The sequence below is a fragment of the Rattus norvegicus genome, chromosome 3, assembly GCF_021556685.1.
Source record: "Rattus norvegicus strain SHRSP/BbbUtx chromosome 3, alternate assembly SHRSP_T2T, whole genome shotgun sequence".
In the NCBI taxonomy this organism is placed as follows: Eukaryota; Metazoa; Chordata; class Mammalia; order Rodentia; family Muridae; genus Rattus; species Rattus norvegicus.
This window is the reverse complement of record NC_141536.1, coordinates 142,245,033-142,266,201: the sequence shown is the minus strand read 5'-3', so window position 1 is coordinate 142,266,201 and position 21,169 is coordinate 142,245,033. Positions and strand designations below refer to the sequence as shown.

General features: G+C 48.2%; 1 protein-coding gene across 6 annotated transcripts in view; it reads right to left on the bottom strand.

Moving 5' to 3' along the window:
* Positions 1-21,169, bottom strand: part of Efcab8 (EF-hand calcium binding domain 8) — a 66,647-nt gene that overhangs the window by 27,641 nt on the left and 17,837 nt on the right. For 3 of the 6 annotated variants that reach the window (XR_015683301.1, NM_001430734.1, NM_001430735.1), the window contains 8 exon segments: positions 20,396-20,480; positions 19,473-19,597; positions 16,775-16,848; positions 14,151-14,281; positions 3,220-3,287; positions 2,766-2,917; positions 2,096-2,230; positions 483-593 (listed from right to left, as the gene is read on the bottom strand). Coding sequence is in view for 4 of the 6 variants with exons in the window: in NM_001430734.1 (NP_001417663.1) it covers positions 483-593; positions 2,096-2,230; positions 2,766-2,917; positions 3,220-3,287; positions 14,151-14,281; positions 16,775-16,848; positions 19,473-19,597; positions 20,396-20,480 (881 nt within the window). In the remaining 2 variants the exon portion in view is untranslated. 6 annotated transcript variants of the gene reach the window in all.

Here is a 21,169-nt window from a genome sequence, read left to right as displayed (position 1 = left end):
TTGGAAGCATTCTATATGCCCAGCTGTCCTGCCACACTGACGCAGCTCCTCAGCCTAGGGCACAGGCTTCTGTGCCCTTCCCATAAGAAACAGACTGCAGCTTCCACAAGGAGGTACTCTAGGGTAACTCACAGGGTGGCAGCCTTGAGGAATACCCCACACCAGCATCTGTTCCGATGCTGAGAGGACTGCCTGCTCAGAGCTGATCTAAGTGACCTCCCACCGCAGGGATACTCAGAGGGGTCAACAATCCAGCGACCAGATCGGGGAGCTCAGTCAGATCCCATGCCAACCAGTCTGCAGGACTTCCTTGAGTCTAGATTCTGGTGTCACCGGGGCTACAAGAGTGCTAACCATTTCCAGAGTGCCATGTGAACCAACTGCTACTTGAACGCCGACTCACAGGCACATGGAGAGGTCTGGGTCCTGATGCTGTCTGTCACTGGTACTCTTCCCAGCTGAGGCCAGCCCTGCCCACTCACCTGCTTGAAGATCTTGCTGTAGAGGATGGTGCACACCGGTGTGTTGTGAGTCGTTATCCTCCCTGTTTTCAGGGGCCCCTGGGATTCCAAGTACCCTCTGAGGATCCCAATCTGTGGAGTGAGGTTGGCAGCTGAGTAGTCAGATGGGTTCTGCCCTCTGGGACTATGGCCTTGAGGAGAAACCTCCAGAGACTTGTGACGTCAAGACATCCCGAGCCCCACGAGCCTCCTTAGCACCTCAGAGTTCTGTTGCTTCTCCAAGCTTGCCCCAAGATCTCTACTTCCATGCCTGGGATCCCCTCATGTTCCGATAACCCTGAGGCCCAGGTCCATGGTCCCCTAAAGCCCCATGGTCGGGGCTAAACCTTTACTCTGGGGTTTCCTTTGTAACACACCTCACAGACATGAAGACATTCTGAGGAGGCCCTTGTGTCTTTCCACCTGACTATGGCACTGTTGGACTCCAGAGAAATGAGAATTTCCCCAGGATCTCATGGTAGAGAAAGGATGCCAGCCAGCACGGGACTTGCCTCCTGGGAAAGAGATCCCTAGAGTTCTAACAACTCTTCAGACCATCTTACAGGATGAGCCTGGAGTCCAGACAATGAGGGGTCAATGGTGGAAGTGGCCACACCTTCAGGGACTGTTTAGATGGCCCTCTATTGAAACTTGAATCTCCCTGCAGGACCTCAAAAATGGACCTGAGGGGTCTGCTGGACCCAATGTGACCACACCAAATAAATCTTTTTTCTGTTTTCCACTATGCATTTGGCTTTCTTAACTGGCTTGTTGAAGATCTGACTCAGTGCAGATTGTGGCCCACAGGTCCGACAACGACATCAGGAAGCCTCCGGTGAGCAGTCCAGCCCCAGCTCAGAGGACACCTCCTGTGCCCACGAACCCGTAGACTCCAACACTGTCACATGTGGCGTTTCCACTGAATTAACTTTACCTTAGTAAAATACAGTCTCACATCCCCACAAAGCTGAGGGTTAAATGCTGTCATAGCCCCACCCAGAGAACCTATACCAATGCCCAGGATGATTGGAAATGAACTTCAAAGGTCTGGTTATTTTTTAAAAATGCTAACGGCAAGCCTGGCACTCAATAGAAATGTTTACGCCAACCCTTCTTTCAGTAAACCCACTGCAAAGGGGGAGAGCCAGCCATGTGCACAGGAAGACATCTGTGACCCTTGACAGAGTGGGTCAGCTAACAGTAGGTACGTGGCCTCAGTGAAGCTTTCTAAACAGAAGCTCTTGCTGCTTGTCCACCACTGGGCTCCCAGCAAGCCTCACCACGGCTCTAGAGCCAGTACTCCCCTCCTGCCATCCTCAGAGTCAGGGCAGACCCACAGGCACTGGCAGCTCACAGCTCACAGATGCTCTTCCTGACAGTTTTCTCCCAGACCTCCCTGCCTTCCTGGAGTTCTTGATTACAACTGATGGAGCAGGAGAGTCCAAACAACACATGAGCAGGGACAGAATGGGGCGGCAGGGGTAGAGGAGAGGATGGGCTGGGGCCCAGTTCTCAAGGAGGCTCAGGAGCCAGAGCCTCACAGACTCCAGGGCCAGTTCGGCACTGGACAGACCCTGCTAGCGGATGACACTCACATTGTAGGTGCTGCAGATGAGCGTGCTGCTTCTGTGGAAGTAGGCGCTGGTTATGGGGCAGTTGCCCAGGGGGAAAAGCTTCCCGCAGAAAGACTGGAGGCATACATAGTCCTGCAGATCCCACACTCGAACGTTCTGCAGGGAATAGGCAAGAGGTAGGAAGGTCTGCAGATGCAGACAGCACCCTGTGAGCAAGACCAACCCTGGAGAAAGTGTCTGCTGCTGACACAGCCCTGCCCTAAGAGGCTAAACTAATACCCCGGAAATCCAGGTCTTTAGTGAGTGAGTCAGAACGGTATTGCTGCCTCCGCTTTCCCAAGTGCCTGTATCCTTTCTGGACTCCTAAGCTCAGCAAACTAAAGGCAAAGATGGCAGGCAGCCCACATCCTACCTCAGACCTTCTTCCCTTGCTCCCCAACTCCAGGTCAGTCCTAGACTACTCAGAGCTGGGTTCTGCTCCACCCCACCCCACCCCTGAGGCAGCTGGAGTCTCATGGCCACCTCCATGACTCTTCTAGGGCACCTCCCTGTGTACCTATAGCAAAGTGTGAGCCCAGGGGCAGGACTCCTCCCAGTACTGGCCTAGCTACATTATCACCACAGGGTGAGTGTCTTCCCCGGGACCAGGGCTAGAGGTATGGGGGATGGCTATGTTCTCCGAGGGTGACACCTTGTCCCTGGAAATGCTGATCAGGATGCTGGCGTTCTTGCTGCTCACAAGGAGGTGTGTCACTGATGTCTGATGTCCCTTCATCAGCCACACGGGCCTTTTTGAGACCAGGGGGTTCCACAGGCGGATGTGGGGGTCATAGCCGCCAGTTGCTGGAGTCAAGAAATGAGTATCAGCCACCAGGGCCTACACTGGGCCTTCTTCCAGGGCCAGGCCTCAGACTCCAGGAAGAGTTGGCAGCTGGGGGAAGGTCACTTCGATCTGTTACTGCCCCTCTGCCCTTTTCTGTCTCCATCTCTGACAGGGCCTGAGTCACCCCACCTCCCAGTGACACAGATCAGCAACGGAGGAAACCAGACACAGGCTACAGAGCCTTATCCTTGGCTCTGAAAATCCCCAGGCTGCTGCCACCTGCATCCCAACTCTACTTCCGGGGAACACGAAGGTTACCTACCCAGAAAGTTCCGGTCCGGACAGTAGTCAAAGCAAAGAATTCCTTTTCTTAAACTCAGTGATGATAACCTAGGATAGAAAACCAAGAGGGAAAGCTGCCGGGTTGAGAGCAGCAGCCTGGGCCTGGGAAGGAGAGGAGTGAGGTGTTTGGTGGGGAGGCAGTCACTATCTCTCCACCCCGGAAGAGAGACCCCAGACTGACCTGGTTGCTCACCCAGCACCCAAAGCACAGCCTGGCACCACTGGTAGAGTAGCAGGTGCCCAAATCAGTATAGCTCATGGGGAGGCACCCACCCTTTAGGAAGAAAAACCCAAACGCAAGCTTCCGCTTGTGAAGCATTTTGCATTGTTCCAAACACAAAGTTAACATGGTTTTACATCTAGCCATGTAGCATCCTCCAGCAAGTATTTCCCAAGCAGTGACACACAAAAGTAAATAAATAAATAAGTAAGTAAATAAATAAATAAATACAAGCTCTGTGCCCCCCGCTCTGTGCTGCGTGTCATCTCGCAGGGCCCCCTGGACTCGCACATGCAATCTTCAAGAGCCACCTAGCTTCAAGAGCTGAGCTAGTGACACTAAGTTCAAGAGCTTACCTAGGGGTGCACAGTCACAGACCCACAGAGAGAAGGGGACTCTGCCCTGGTGGGTAAAACAGGAAATGGCTCAAGATATCCAGGAATGGAGAAGAGGAAGGGCTGAGCAGGGCTCAAAGGTCAGACAGACCCTGACAAGATCCGGAGGCTGTAAGCGCCCCACCCCACCCCCACCCCCGCCCCGCCCCCAGGCCGCCAAACTGTCTGAAGTTGCCTGGGATGATAGTCAGGCTGACTCTTCCTTATCGTCCTCACACCACACCATGTCTGCTCTGAGACCCCTTAGCCTCCCAGCTTGCTCTTCCTTTCTTCCTCTTGTTTTCTGTTTTTGTTCATTAGTGTTTTGTTTTGTTTTTCAGAACAGCGTTTCTCTGTGTAACAGCTCTGGACTTGCTTTGTAGACCAAGCTGGCCTCAGACTCCCAAGCACTGGGATCAAAGGCGTGCACCACCACGCCCGGCTCCCCAAATTGTTTCTTAACCCCTAGCCTTGACTCAAATTTTCAAGAACACATCAAAGCACGTATTTTCCACCCACTGGCAAGCCAGAGATCTGGGCCAATGAGACGGCTTAGTAGGTAAAGGCACTTGAGGCCAAGTCTCATGACCTAGGTTCAACTCCTGGGAACCAAACCTTAGTAGGTGAGAACCGACTCCCACAAGCTGTCCTCTGACCTCCACACTACTACGGTGGTATATGCCAGCATCCCTACAATAAATACATGTTTTTAAAAAACAAAAACAAGAGAGAGATGCCTCCCTCTGTGCGTGTATGTGAAGAGAAATGTCCTGGAGCAAGAGTCACCAGGATAGAAGGAATTATTTCTGAGTAATTCACTCTGCCAGCTCCTGCTCCTTGCCAGAACTCAGAGTCACTGTGCTTCTACAGGCCTTGTCTCCAGGAGCAACGCACAGGAGCAAGGAAAGGGATAGAGATGGGAGAGACAGTGACCAACTGTGAGGAAGGCTGCAGGGGAAGCAAGATGACTGGACAGAGGGAAACTGAAGGACCCTTTTTGGACTGCCTCTCTGAGGAGGACAGAAGGCAGATAGCTGCAGGGTAATCAGAAATGCCTAAAGGGAGCTCTCAGGGAAAGGTGAGGCTTCAGAGCCACGGAATGGCAAGTCTGAACAGCAAGAGTCAAGGAAGTGGTCCCAGACAAGGTAAACGGGGCCTGGACTATGAAGGATTCATGCAGGGCCCCAGCTGGTGAAGACCGGCAGATGGCTCTGTATAGGGACAGCACTCAGACGGGACCTAGTGAGCAGTGACAATGACTTCAGAAAGGTAGCAGTGGAGGTGATAAGAAAAGGGAAAGGAGAGGAAGTAGGATGGGGCACTTCAAACACGCCACACCAGTTCCTACAGCCCCAATCCCTGAGCCTCTACCAGCTCCACTCCTGGCTTCAACCACCTCATGAGGTAAGACCAGCTACAATGGCCTGGTTCCTGGGGGACCTGGGATGCTGAGGCTGATTCCACAGGGATTAGGTTTGGCAACTTCAAGTCTTACCTACCTTGGTTACTCCCCAAAAGGGCTGCAAGTACCAGAGATCAGCAGGCAGCCAGTAGTGCCACCTGCTGGTCTGAGGTGGTACTGCACCAAAACCAAAAAAGCTGGTGAGCAAGAGTCAGAGACAAAGAGACAGAGAGAGAATGAGTGAATGAATGAATGAATGAATGAATGTGTGTAATACATCCTCTAACGTATCCCCAAATTAAATATTCCAACCTCCCCACCTCCACCCTTGGCCAACTCCAGGTCACCATCTTATGTAGCTTGAACTATTGTGACAGTCTCCTCCCTGGTATCCCCACCCCTTCCTGGCCCTTGGACTTGAAAACATACTTTAGATCCCACCACCCCTCTGTTCAAAACCATCTGCACTTTGCTTATTCCTGATTCCAAAGAAGCAGAACAAGGCTTTCTGAGGTACTTGGGGGAATATTAAATGGACTAGTTAAGGAATCCATGAAGAATTATGGCTTTTTTAAAATGTTCTTAAGTTTACGTTAGAGATTTTTCCAAATAAAACTGTTAATTAAGAAAACAAAAGGTAGACATGGCCTCTGGGAACCGGAAAATAGGGGCACTGGAAGACACCGCCGGGACCTGAAGGGAACGGATCAACGGTTCTCTGCACCCAAATCCCGTGGGAGGGAGAGCTAAATCTTCAGAGAGGCAGACACGCCTGGGAAGCCAGAAGAGACTACACTCTGCCCACATTTCTGACTCCAGAGGAAAACACCTAACGACATCTGGGACCCCGGTACACGGGGGCTCCCGGAAAAGGCGGTGCAGGCCCTCCTGGTTGCTGCCCTTATGGAGAGCTCAAAAACAACACCCCACGAGCAAACTTGAGCTGCGGGACCACAGGTAAGACCAACTTTTCTGCTCCAAGCGACCTGCCTGGTGAACTCAGGACACAGGCCCACAGAAACACCTGAAGACCTGTAGATAGGAAAAACTACACGCCCGAAAGCAGAACACTCTGTCCCCATAACTGGCTGAAAGAAAACAGGAAAACAGGTCTACAGCACTACTGACACACAGGCCTATAGGACACTCTAACCACTGTAAGAAATAGCAGAACAAAGTAACACCAGAGATAATCTGATGGCTAGAGGCAAGCGCAGGAACCCAAGCAACAGAAACCAAGACTACATGGCATCATCGGAGCCCAATTCTCCCACCAAAGCAAACACGGAAAATCCAAACACACCAGAAAAGCAAGATCTAGTTTCAAAATCATATTTGATCAATGTGCTGGAGGAATTCAAGAAAGACATGAAGAACTCCCTTAGAGAAATGCAGGAAAACATAAATAAACAAGTAGAAGCCTACAGAGAGGAATCACAAAAATCCCTGAAAGAATTCCAGGAAAACACAATCAAACAGGTGAAGGAATTAAAAATGGAAATAGAAGCAATCAAGAAAGAACACAGGGAAACAACCCTGGATATAGAAAACCAAAGGAAGAGACAAGGAGCCGTAGATACAAGCATCAACAACAGAATACAAGAGATAGAAGAGAGAATCTCAGGAGCAGAAGATTCCATAGAAATCATCAACACAACTGTCAAAGATAATGTAAAATGGAAAAAGCTACTGGTCCAAAACATACAGGAAATCCAGGACTCAATGAGAAGATCAAACCTAAGGATAATAGGTATAGAAGAGAGTGAAGACTCCCAGCTCAAAGGACCAGTAAATATCTTCAACAAAATCATAGAAGAAAACTTCCCTAACCTAAAGAAAGAGATGCCCATAAGCATACAAGAAGCCTACAGAACTCCAGATAGATTGGACCAGAAAAGAAACTCCTCCTGTCACATAATAGTCAAAACACCAAATGCACAAAATAAAGAAAGAATATTAAAAGCAGTAAGGGAAAAAGGTGAAGTAACTTATAAAGACAGACCTATCAGAATCACACCAGACCTCTCGCCAAAGACTATGAAAGCCAGAAGTTCCTGGACAGATGTCATACAGACCCTAAGAGAACACAAATGCCAGCCCAGGTTACTGTATCCTGCAAAACTCTCAATTAACATAGATGGAGAAACCAAGATATTCCATGACAAAACCAAATTTACACAATATCTTTCTACAAATCCAGCATGACAAAGGATAATAAATGGTAAAGCCCAACATAAGGAGGCAAGCTACACCCTAGAAAAGCAAGAAACTAATCGTCTTGGCAACAAAACAAAGAGAAGAAAAGCATACAAACATAACCTCATATCCAAATATGAATATAAGCAATAATCACTATTCCTTAATATCTCTCAACATCAATGGCCTCAACTCCCCAATAAAAAGACATAGATTAACAAACTGGATACGCAACGAGGACCCTGCATTCTGCTGCCTACAGGAAACACACCTCAGAGACAAAGACAGAAACTACCTCAGAGTGAAAGGCTGGAAAACAACTTTCCAAGCAAATGGTCTGAAGAAGCAAGCTCGAGTAGCCATTCTAATATCAAATAAAATCAATTTTCAACTAAAAGTCATCAAAAAAGATAAGGAAGGACACTTCATATTCATCAAAGGAAAAATCCACCAAAATGAACTCTCAATCCTAAATACCTATGCTGCAAATACAAGGGCACCTACATACATAAAAGAAACCTTACTAAAGCTCAAAACACACATTGCACCTCACACAATAATAGTAGGAGATTTCAACACCCCACTCTCATCAATGGACAGGTCATGGAAACAGAAATTGAACAGAGACATAGACAGACTAAGAGAAGTCATAAACCAAACGGACTTAACATATTTATAGAACACTCTTTCCTAAAGCAAAAGGATATGCATTATACATTCTTCTCACCACGTCATGGTACTTTCTCCAAAATTGACCATATAATTGGTCATAAAACAGGCCTCAACCGCTACAGATAGAAATAATCCCATACGTCCTATCAGACCACCATGACCTAAAGCTGGTCTTCAAAAACAATAAGGGAAGAACGCCAATGCTCTACTCAATGATAACCTGGTCAAGGAAGAAATAAAGAAAGAAATTAAAGACTTCTTAGAATTTAATGAAAATGAAGGTACAACATACCCAAACTTATGGGACACAATGAAAGCCGTGGTAAGAGGAAAACTCATAGCTCTGAGTGCCTGTAGAAAGAAACAGGAGAGAGCATATGTCAGCAGCTTGACAGCACACCTAAAAGTTCTAGAACAAAAAGAAGCAAATACACCCAGGAGGAGTAGAAGGCAGGAAATAATCAAACTCAGAGCTGAAATTAACCAAGTAGAAACAAAAAGAACCATAGAAAGAATCAACAGAACCAAAAGTTGGTTCTTTGAGAAAATCAACAAGATAGATAAACCCTTAACCAGACTAACGAGAGGACACAGAGAGTGTGTACAAATTAACAAAATCAGAAATGAAAAGGGAGACATAACTACAGAATCAGAGGAAATTCAAAAAAATCATCAGATCCTACTACAAAAGCCTATATTCAACAAAACTTGAAAATCTGCAGGAAATGGACAATTTCCTAGACAGATACCAGGTATCGAAGTTAAATCAGGAACAACAGTTAAACAACCCCATAACTCCTAATGAAATAGAAGCAGTCATTAAAGGTCTCCCAACCAAAAAGAGCCCAGGTCCAGACGGGTTTAGTGCAGAATTCTATCAAACCTTCATAAAAGACCTCATACCAATATTATCCAAACTATTCCACAAAATTGAAACAGATGGAGCACTACCGAATTCCTTCTATGAAGCCACAATTACTCTTATACCTAAACCACACAAAGATCCAACAAAGAAAGAGAACTTCAGACCAATTTCCCTTATGAATATCGACGCAAAAATACTCAATAAAATTCTGGCAAACCGAATCCAAGAGCACATCAAAACAATCATTCACCATGATCAAGTAGGCTTCATCCCAGGCATGCAGGTATGGTTTAATATACAGAATACCATCAACTTGATCCATTATATAAACAAACTGTAAGAACAAAACCACATGATCATTTCATTAGATGCTGAGAAAGCATTTGACAAAATTCAACACCCCTTCATGATAAAAGTCCTGGAAAGAATAGGAATTCAAGGCCCATACCTAAACATAGTAAAAGCCATATACAGCAAACCAGTCGCTAACATTAAACTAAATGGAGAGAAACTTGAAGCAATCCCACTAAAATCAGGGACTAGACAAGGCTGCCCACTCTCTCCCTACTTATTCAATATAGTTCTTGAAGTTCTAGCCAGAGCAATCAGACAACAAAAGGAGATCAAGGGGATACAGATTGGAAAAGAAGTCAAAATATCACTATTTGCAGATGATATGATAGTATATTTAAGTGATCCCAAAAGTTCCACCAGATAACTACTAAACCTGATAAACAACTTCAGCAAAGTGGCTGGGTGTAAAATTAACTCAAATAAATCAGTAGCATTCCTCTACACAAAAGAGAAACAAGCCAAGAAAGAAATTAGGGAAACGACACCCTTCATAATAGTTCCAAATAATATAAAATACCTCACTGTGACTTTAACCAAGCAAGTAAAAGATCTGTACAATAAGAACTTCAAGCCTCTGAAGAAAGAAATTGAAGACCTCAGAAGATGGAAAGATCGCCCATGCTCATGGATTGGCAGGATTAATATAGTAAAAATGGCCATTTTACCAAAAGCGATCTACAGATTCAATGCAATCCCCCATCAAAATACCAATCCAATTCTTCAAAGAGTTAGACAGAACAATTTGCAAATTCACCTGGAATAACAAAAAATCCAGGATAGCTAAAACTATCCTCAACAATAAAAGGACTTCAGGGGGAATCACTATCCCTGAACTCAAGCAATATTACAGAGCAATAGTGATAAAAACTGCATGGTATTGGTACAGAGACAGACAGATAAACCAATGGAACAGAATTGAAGACCCAGAAATGAAGCCACACACCTATGGGCACTTGATTTTTGACAAAGGAGCCAAAACCATCCAATGGAATAAAGATAGCATTTTCAGCAAATGGTGCTGGTTCAACTGGAGGTCAACATGTAGAAGAATGCAGATCGATCCATGCTTATCACCCTGTACAAAGCTTAAGTCCAAGTGGATCAAGGACCTCCACATCAAACCAGACACACTCAAACTAATAGAAGAAAAAGTGGGGAAGCATCTGGAACACATGGGTACTGGAGAAAATTTCCTGAACAAAACACCAATGGCTTATGCTCTAAGATCAAGAATCGACAAATGGGATCTCATAAAACTGCAAAGCTTCTGTAAGGCAAAGGACACTGTGGTTAGGACGAAATGGCAACCAGCAGATTGGGAAAAGATCTTTACCAATCCTACAACAGATAGAGGGCTTATATCCAAAATATACAAAGAACTCAAGAAGTTAGACCGCAGGGAGACAAACAGCCCTATTAAAAATGGGGTTCAGGCTTACCCCAGGAAGCGCAAGGCCCTGGGTTCGGTCCCCAGCTCCGAAAAAAAAAAAGAACCAAAAAAAATGGGGTTCAGAGCTAAACAAAGAATTCACAGCTGAGGAATGCCGAATGGCTGAGAAACACCTAAAGAAATGTTCAACATCTTTAGTCATAAGGGAAATGCAAATCAGAACAACCCTGAGATTTCACCTTACACCAGTAAGAATGGCTAAGATCAAAAATTCAGGTGACAGCAAATGCTGGCAAGAATGTGGAGAAAGAGGAACAGTCCTCCATCGTTGGTGGGATTGCAGACTGGTACAACCATTCTGGAAATCAGTCTGGAGGTTCCTCAGAAAATTGGACATTGAACTACCTGAGGACCCAGCTATACCTCTCTTGGGCATATACCCAAAAGATGCCCCAACATATAAAAAAGACACGTGCTCCACTATGTTCATAGCAGCCTTATTTATAATAGCCAGAAGCTTGAAAGAACCCAGATGCCCTTCAACAGAGAGGAATGGATACAGAAAATGTGGTACATCTACACAATGGAATATTACTCAGCGATCAAAAACAATGACTTTATGAAATTCATAGGCAAATGGATGGAACTGGAAAATATCATCCTGAATGAGGTAACCCAATCACAGAAAAACACACATGGTATGCACTCATTGATAAGTGGCTATTAGCCCAAATGCTTGAATTGCCCTAGATGCACAAAACACATGAAACTCAAGACGGATGATCAAAATGCGAATGCTTCACTCCTTCTTTAAAAGGGGAACAAGAATACCCTTGGCAGGGAATAGGGAGGCAAAGATTAAAACAGAGACAAAAGGAACACCCATTCAGAGCCTGCCCCACACATGGCCCATAAATAGACAGCTACCCTATTAGACAAGATGGATGAAGCAAAGAAGTGCAGGCCGACAGGAGCCGGATGTAGATCTCTCCTGAGAGACACAGCCAGAATACAGCAAATACAGAGGCGAATGCCAGCAGCAAACCACTGAACTGAGAATGGGACCCCCATTGAAGGAATCAGAGAAAGGACTGGAAGAGCTTGAAGGGGCTTGAGACCCCTTCTGAACAACAATGCCAAGCAACCAGAGCTTCCAGGACTAAGCCACTACCTAAAGACTATACATGGACTGACCCTGGACTCTGACCTCATAGGTAGCATTGAATATCCTAGTAAGAGCACCGGTATAAGGGGAAGCCCTGGATCCTGCTAAGACTGAACCCCCAGTGAACGGGATTGTTGGGGGGAGGGCGGTAATGGGGGAAGGATGGGGAGGGGAACACCCATCTAGAAGGGGAGGGGGTGGGGTTAGGGGGATGTTGGCCCTGAAACCGGGAAAGGGAATAACAATCGAAATGTAAATAAGAAATACTCACGTTAATAAAGAGAAAAAAAAAAAAAAACGTAGTGGTGGCACACGCCTTCAATCCCAGCACTCAAGAGTGGAGGTAGGTGCATTGCTAAGTTCAAGACCAGCCTGATCTACAGAGTGAGTTCCAGGACAGCCAGGGCTACACAGAGAAGCCGTGGGGGTTTGGTTTTGTTTTGTTTTGTTTTGTTTTGTTTTGTTTTGTTTTGTTTTGTTTTGGAAAGAAGAAAAAAGATGCAGGGATTGGTGACACATGCCTGTAATCCTTGCACTCAGGAGGTGGGAGATCTCCGTAAATTAGAGGTTAGCCTGGTCTACATAATGAGTTAAGACAGCCAGGGTTATGCAGTGAAACCCTGTCTCAAAAATAAAACATTTTTTAAAAAGAAAGAAGGGGTTGGGGTGGGGACAAGAGGAAGTTTGGGCTTTCGCTCAGTGAGGGAGTACTTGCCCAGGAAGCACAAGACCTTGGGTTGGTCCCCTGGCAACAAGGGAGAAACAGACTAAGAAAGCCAGATATGGTGGCTCGTGCCTATAATCCCAGTACTTGGGTGATGGAAGCAGAAGGACCCCAAATTCAAAGCCAGCCTGAGCTACACAGCAAGTCTCTGTCTCAAAAATCAAACAAGAAACAGAGAGAGAGAGAGAGAGAGAGAGAGAGAGAGAGAGAGAGAGAGAGAGAGAAACAAGAACACAGCAGGCAGAGAGAAGCAGAGGGCCTGGGCAGGAATGCGCCATTAAATACAATTAAATGGAAAATTCTAGCTAGGCAGTGGTGGTGCATGCCTTTAACCCCATCACTCTGGAGGCAGAGGCAGGCAGATCTCAGTTCGAGGCCAGCAAGGGCTACTCAGAGAAACCCTGTCTCAAAAGAAAAGAAATCTGGAATGAAATTATAGGTTTGGAACTGTCTCAAAGAATAAATGTGCAGGCTTGTGGGGTTTTCTGCATCATGGCTTGCTGTGGAAAGAGAAGAGGGCCTTTTGCTAGTCTAATTAACTTATTCTGAGGTTGGTGGTTTTGCTGCTTGTTTTTGCTATGTGGTTCAACATATGCCACACAGAACATTAACTCCAGGAATCCCTGAGGTAAATGAGCACTGGCTTCACCCTTTCAGGGGTGAGAAAACCGAGGGCCCAGAGTGAAGCCACTCGCTCTCCCTGCTTCAGTCAGAAATGTCGAGCCTAGTCAGTGGCACAGGCCTGTAACCTTAGCCCTTGCATTGTAGAAGCAGGAGATCAGAAATTCAAGACCAGCTCGGGTTACATGAGACCCTGTCTCAACGGGGGGGGGGGGGGGGTTGATAGAGAGAGAGTCGTGCCTTTTATCTGCCTACTTAGCAGATGCTGGAGTTGATTTTGTTTTTGTTGTTTGTTTTTTATTAAATGGATGGATGGATAAAACAGACCTACTGGAGCTGGGCAGGTGGCTCAGTGGGTAGAGTCTTTGCCACACAAGCCTGAGGAACTGAGTTTTGAGTTTCTGGAAGCCATGGGAAGTTGGGGCACTGTAGTGCACCTCTGTAATCCAGTCTTTCTGCAGCAAGCTGTGATGCCAAAAGAGGAGAACCTTTAGGGGTTCACAGACTAGCCAGTCTCAAGGACATAGTGGACAACAACAAAGAGGCCTTTTCTCAAACAGTGGAGGTGAGGACTAACACCCAAGGTTGTCCTCTGACCTCCACATGTGAACTAAGGCACGCATTCCCCACCCCCAAGATACACACACTGGGGGGACGTGGAGAGAGAATTACCTGTTACCCTTCTGCCACTGGTAGAAATTACAGAATCGTGATTAAAGAGAAAGCAGAGTTAGGCCCCACATCTACTGTCAGCCCAGGGACACAGGCTGCTTCCTGGAGCCTAGCATGAGCCTCAGGACAGTGTCCTACGGATGAGACACTAACCCAGAGGCACGTCTTCTCTCAGCAGGGCTGGCGTGTGGCAGAGGGAAGGAGATTTGTCTGGGGCTTGCCTGTGATCTATCTCCCTCCACCGCGTGCTCCTTACTTGGGTCTCTCGGGATCTTTGGGCGGCAGTATTATCAGCACCAGAGAGGACTTCTCAACGGCTGAACACGAGACCACTACATTCAACTGCGGGATGTACTTGATCTGCTGACACCAGTTGGGGTGGAGACCCTGGGAGAGAAAATGGCTGTAGCAGGAGACCTCCTGGAGAGAAGTCAAGTTCCATATCCTGCCCCTGGAACATAGCCAGGGCCAGTGCCAGATAGGACTGGAGATCACAAAGTCTATGGCCCTTGCCTTAGTGACCGCAGCTTGGCAAAGTGATGTGGCCAAAGCCAGATTTCATGGTCAAGGTGTCTGGCCCATCCTTGTCTCGGAAACTGCTTAAAAACACTAAGCCTACCATCATCTGGACTCCTGTGGTTTTTTTAAAGAGCCTCTTATACTTAGAAGCTGCAGAGACTGGGTCATGATGATATCATTCTTCCAAGCAGGAAGAAAGAGTGAAGTTGAAATCAAGGGTGCCTACGTCCCAGTCTGCCTTCTACTCGCTACCTCCACAACAGGAGCCTGCATTTCTGGGTCCATTCCCACACTCTGTACTTGTCAGGAGGGGTAGGATACACACTCTGCCCGGACTCTAGCAACAGAGATGGCACTCGGAGGGCAGAGAAGGTGGGCTAGCCCCGGCTCCCACTGCCCTCAGTACAGTCAAGATTTTGTCAACTTGGGGTTGGGGATTTAGCTCAGTGGTAGAGCGCTTGCCTAGGAAGCGCAAGGCCCTGGGTTCGGTCCCCAGCTCCGAAAAAAAAGAACCAAAAAAAAAAAAAGATTTTGTCAACTTGACACAAACCCTAGGAAGAGGGGAACCTCAATAGAAGAATTGCTTCTGTCAGACCGGCCTGTGGGGTCATTTTCCTGATTTATGATTGATGTAAGAGGGTCCAGCTCACTGTGGGTGGTGCCAGGCCTGGATAGTGGTCCAAGCTGAACAAAACGTGAAGAGAAAACCGGTAAGTAGCACCTCGTCATGGTTCCTGCCTCAGCTCCTGCTTGAGTTCCTACCCTGACTTCCCTCAGTGATGGACGGCGATGGAATCGTGTAAGCCGAAGAAACCCTTCCATCCCTGAATTGATGTTGCTCAGTGTTTTATCTCAGCAACAGAGAGCAAAATGACACATCCACACTCTGGCCCTGGCTAGCACCTGTACTTAGCCTTCTGGTCCAGAGATTTCCCTCCAGACAGTGAACAACAGGGATGGGACAGACAAATGAGATTATCAAGTATTCAGTGGCACCTTATACATGTAAACCACTGGGTTGGGTCTAATGTCACTATTTCCTCTAATGCCTGTCACAATAATGGTACCTAAGCCCAGGCAATGAATTTGGCCTGGGATGCTTAGTAACTCCAAGGGCAGAGGTCTTCCAAATGAAACGACCACGGATGAAAAGGGGGAAGGAGGCGAGCATGGGGGAGCACGCAGCCACCCCAGCACTTGAGAGACTGAGGTAGAAGGATCAGGTGTTCACAGACAGCCTGGAAACATGAAGCCCAGTCTCCAAAAAAAGGAAAACAAAGGTGAGTGGGGGAGGGGAATAGTGTGGGTGCCACTTCCTGTGAGATTCCGTGCCCATTCCCTGTGTGCCACTCAGATCTGCCCTGAGAGCCCCAATCCCTTCATTCGCTCCTCAAACGTAACAGGAGGCACTGGGCCCTGGGTGCAGGAGCTGGAGACAGAACAGAGAGCACAAGCCACCAAGCCCCTGTCCTGGAGGGACTGTGGTGAAGAGGTCAGGACAAGGGCACACTTAGATACTTCAAAGCTGGGGCTAATAACCTCTTCTGGGGACAGGGCTAACAGCAGAGGCGGCAGCAGGGTGTTAGGACCTGAGAGAAGGGGATGAGAGGTGAGCCAAGCAGAAGACTCAAAGAAGCAGCGTGTGCCAAGGCCCTGTGGTAAGAAGGGGCTTGGGGCCTTCTGGGGAAAGCAAGGGAGCCTGCCTCAGCAACAAAAGAGAAGAAAGAAGAGAAGGAGATGGGGGCGTGGCTCAGGCGGTAGAGCGCTTGCCTGGCAGGCACAAAGCCCCAGCCAGCTTCAATCCCCGGCACAAGCCTGTGATACCAGCACTTGGAAGATGGGGTCAAGAAGATCAGAAACTCAGTCATCCTTGGATACATAACAAGTTCAAGGACAGCCTTGAATACATGAGACTCCGGACTCCAGGGAGATGGGAGGGGACCGAACAACGGAGCAAGCCAGGGGCTTGATCAGCTTGTGTTTGATGCTCAAGTTAAAGACTTGAGATGGTTTCAAGTATGACAGGAAGCCTCTGGGGCGACATAACTGTGTTCTAAGGCAGATTTCCTCTGCTTGCTGAATTAGCCAGCACTGAGAGAAGAGAGTGGGGAAGCTAAATAGCAAGCCAACAGTTGTCCAGATAAAGGTTACATTCTCTGCCTGGGGGAAGCCCACAAGGCAGTGAGATTCAAGGCCAGCCCTGGGACACATACACCCTTGTCCTAGAGATGTGTGGACGGGATGCAATCACTTCCTGCACTCTGTTCTTGACTAGGCCTTGAGGACAGGTTCGTTTGGGGCATTTATTTCTTGAGCGTGTATGTGGATAGTTACAGGCTAAGGGAAGAAGACACAACTTACCTTCATTCGGAAACTTCTATACAGAGGGGACTTCTCGTTCAAGAGCCTCCTCAAGGAGACAGGGATCCAGTGATCTGATAGGGAAATGACCCAAGTACTCATTAGCAACCTCTCTTCTGCCAGCTTAGATGACAGCATCACTGACGGGCATCTTCCATACCAAGGACACTGGCCAACCAGCCCCTCCAGGGAGCCCTGAGTAACTTCATGAGCTCTCCAGTGCCTCCCCCTGTTCCCCTCCTACCCCAGCATTTCCTTGCGAGCCCACAGTGCAACAGTGACCTGGGTCCATGCACTCTCAGGTGCTGCCATCTGAACAAACTAGCTCCCCAGTGGTGAGTTCCAGAGAATGAACAGAGGCTGTGTTCACTCTGACCATGATCCCCTGCGGGCTCGCCATTGTGTCTTGGAATGCATAGCCTCCTTGGCCAGAAAGCAAAAGTCCCAAGAAGTACAGGGTGCACACATGTATCATGAACAACTCATACATGCCACACATTCCACCCACCGGCTGCTCTGCCCTTGTGAAACCACCCAGTCAGCAGTTGATTAACCCCCGGGGAGAGCAAACTGGTTGAGATGGATGAGTCCAAGGGACATCTGTTTGGTCAGCAGCTGTTCAAGGAAGTAGGTCAGAAATACTGGTCAGTTTGACTTTACGTCTGAAAGTAACTCCCAGGGATGGGGAAGGAAAAACACTGGAAGGGATGGGTGTAGGGTACGACGGCATCTATACAAGGGTAAGAGGAAGCTTGCAAAAAAAAAAAAAGAAAGAAAGAAAGAAAGTCTCCAAGCTAGGGAGGTAACTCGGTCTGTAAAGTGCTCGCTACATAAGAAGGAGGATCCACCTTAATCCCCAGAGCCTGTGAAAAGCACACTTCTTCCCAGAGCTGGAGGGGTGGAGACAGGAGGGTTCCTGGAACCTGGTGAACCTGGGCTCCTTCTAAGAGACCCTGTCTCAAAAACACAAGATGGACAGTCCCTGAGGAATGATACCTGTGGTTGACCTCTGGTCTACACACACACACACACACACACACACACACACACACACACACACACACACTCACAAGCATCCAGAAAACACACATGCACATATACATGAACATGAATACACACAAAAGAAGTCCTGAGCCAGGTGGGATGCTGCTTGTGGCTGCTAACATGGAAATCACAGCCCATCTCTCCCACTAAGCTCTGAGGTCCCGGGAGCCACCTTACGTACCCAACACTGACTATGTACGCCCAAGAGCAGAACCCAAACTTAGGTGTAGTCGTCCCTGCACACAGCTGAATAAGGAGACGGATGCGCAGAAAGGTTACGCAACTGGCTTCAGGTCACACAGAGCTAGGTCCACACTTCTTAACTTTGTCCATCCCCTCTCTCATCTCACCATGTCTACATATCTGTTCCCAGCCGTCAACTAGTAGGTGGCCCGGAAGGGCTCACATCCAACACTCTAACTTAATCCTGTGTCTTGTTCATTCACCACTCGTCGAAGAGACCACCACAACCTCTAAGCTAGTTCCCAGGGTGGCACAAACATGACGGGGACATGGCAGCCACCGGGGGGCTGATGGGACAAGGACAAAGTGCTAGCTGGAAGTGTTGTTCAGGGCTATAAAGCTTATCTGACATATGGAAAGCTCCAGATTCAATACACAGGGTACGCACGCACACGGATACACAGAACCAGGGCACGAGTTTTTGCATCGTCCCTTCCTTAACACTGAACGTCAAGAAACAAGCTTAACAGTGTCCCTGCCAAGGTCTGGGGACCCTTGGAGACCTCATTAGCTTACAGTCCCAGCAAGGGCTGCTCTGGTGTCTAGAATGGAAGGGAGGTCAGTTTCCCTGCAGGCAGGGCCCCAGGGTCCTGTGCTCCTGGGGTGGCTAGAGTCCTAGAGCCACACCAAAGGTTCCATTCTAGCTGTGATACAGCCTCAGTGAGTCTACAAGGCAGCCCCAGGCCCGTGGCCTCTGTTGACCTTGCACCCATTAGCAAAGAAGCTCTGAACCACTTCCTTAGTCAATGTAGGAAACATCCCAGCAAGTGATGACAACTGGAGACTCTGAACACACAGATCTCAGTCGCCACTCCCCAGCCTCGGGGTGTGTGAGAATAGCTTCAGCTCACTCAACCTCTTAATGGGCAGTAACAAGTCACCAGTCCTCGTGGGTGGAGATGACAGGAGATGATGTTTCAAAAGCTCAGCCGACAACTGCTTATTCACAATGCTGGCGAGCCGAGCTGGGAGGTCCAATGGGCTCCACCACACCCACCATGGTCTACACCCACCCAGCCTACTCTGACCCACTCAAAGATAGCTCAAACCCAGGTAGAGCAGAATCCCTCTCACATCCATCAGATAGGGCTCAGAGGAGAGGAGACATGTCCCAGGGTCCCAGTCTAGCACTTCATTTCCCCAGAGATGAGAAGGACCCACAGCCTTCAGTCCTCAACTATAAAAGTTCCCACCTCCCAAGACTGTCCCCCACTTAGACCCTCTGGCCTTCTCCTGCCTCCACTGCACTGTCCTCTAACCGCAGTAGGCATGGTGCCCTCTGAACTCCAAGGAATCTCCTCTCTAGAGATTCAGAGCAGGGGCAGGGAGGCAAGAACACCTCACAGACCATAGCCAACTTAGTACTCACATCTACCCACTCCCTGGACCTCTGCCCACGTCTTTTAGCTACCCCATTTGGAGGTCCGGGGGAGGATTTGTGGGTTGAACAGCCCACCAACCACGTTGTCCGAGATGAAGATGACGACATTGCCCTTGGTGTCCCCAAAGCAGAACACAGCCTTGTGATAGTCAGTCCTGGGGAGAGATAAGAATAGAACATGCTGTTAAAGGAGAGAGGAGACTGATCTCTGTAGATGAAGGTTGTCCTTTCATCAGCAGCCTCCCTGAGAGAGCAGAGACTGCACTAGGGCACTGGGTACTTGGGAAAGAAAAGGGAGCTTTTGGGTAGGAAGATTTTTGTCTGCAGACCTATTCTCTGTTTTTCTGGGCTCATAAGGAAGGTCCTCATTACACTGGCATCCCTGCCGGGAGTTCTCCTGGGAGGTCCTAATGACACATTGACCCCTTGCCACTAACCTCCATGCTCCTAATTGCCCACTGATACGACCGATACTATCAGTGTATCAGATCTTCCTGCATGGAGTTTTTCCAGCTGCTTGAAGTTTTTAGGTTATTAACTCTTCACTGTGGAGCCTTCTACCAAGGCCCTTTTACCTTAGGGACAAGGGCAGTTCTAATAGACTTCTAGCTTTGGTCCCGGTCTCAGCCCCAGTGACCAAACATACCCTAATCATCACTGAACCAAAATTCAGGTTCTGTTTCAATCATTTTTACTTCTCAGAGACCTCAATGCAGCAAAGCGAGCCTCTGCTAACACTTGGTGGCTAACAGGATAAGAAAGGAGGGAGCAGAGTGAGAAAGGATGACTACTCTTAGAGTGACTGCAAGACCCAAGGAGAGAATCAGCGAGGGGCAATATGGCGATGAGCAGAACCAGCTCTCTTAGTGCCTCTCTGGGTCCCAGCCCTCTTCCTAGTGATGTGGCTAGTGTGGTAGCTGCAAGACCCTGTAGCCATCTCCTGTGAGACTTACCAATAGTGCATGGCCATGGCACAGCTATCTAGATCAATAAAGGTGAAGGCCCGGATGCATTTGTAGCCACTGATATCAAAGAACTCTGGGAAAGAGAGAAGAGAGGGACATACAGAGCCAAGAGCCATGTTCCAGGCTTGGGAGGTATCTGGAGATGGCAAGCAACCTCCTGGTACTCCCTGCCATCTCTCTGGCTCTGTAGCCTACCCCACCCCACCCCACACAGCAACTAAAGGCAACAGATCCAAGTACAGCTGTTAACCGAGCCAGACCCAGCTGCAAACTACCCTCTGATCCCCACTGCAGCCAGAACGAAACCCTAGTGCAAACCTCAGCCTGTAAAGTCCTACAGGGCCAGACCTCCACAGCCTGTGCTTGGTCTGCAAGCCTCTGTCCAGCCACCAGGCTCTAAGCTTTTTACCACTGTAGATGCATCAACGTCTTCCACCTCAGGGTCCTGCTCTGCCCTCCTTGAATACCCCGAGAACCCTTCCAGACCACCTCCGTGACCCCTTCTTAGAATGGCCTCTCCCTCTTCAGCTAGGCTCGCTGACAGTCTCCCACCTGGCTGATTGCCTGCCAGTCTCCCTCACCACCTTTCTCTTTGCCTCAAGTCTATTTCTCTTTTATTTGAATAAGATAGCTGCCTGGCCTGGACTGAGAGCTGTGTGAGGGCAGCGAGCATGTTTGTGTGGTACCTGTGGAACCCTCAGCATCTAACACAGCCCCTGGGGCTCTACTCTGCTGAGCGCCCACGGCTGTGATACACAAATA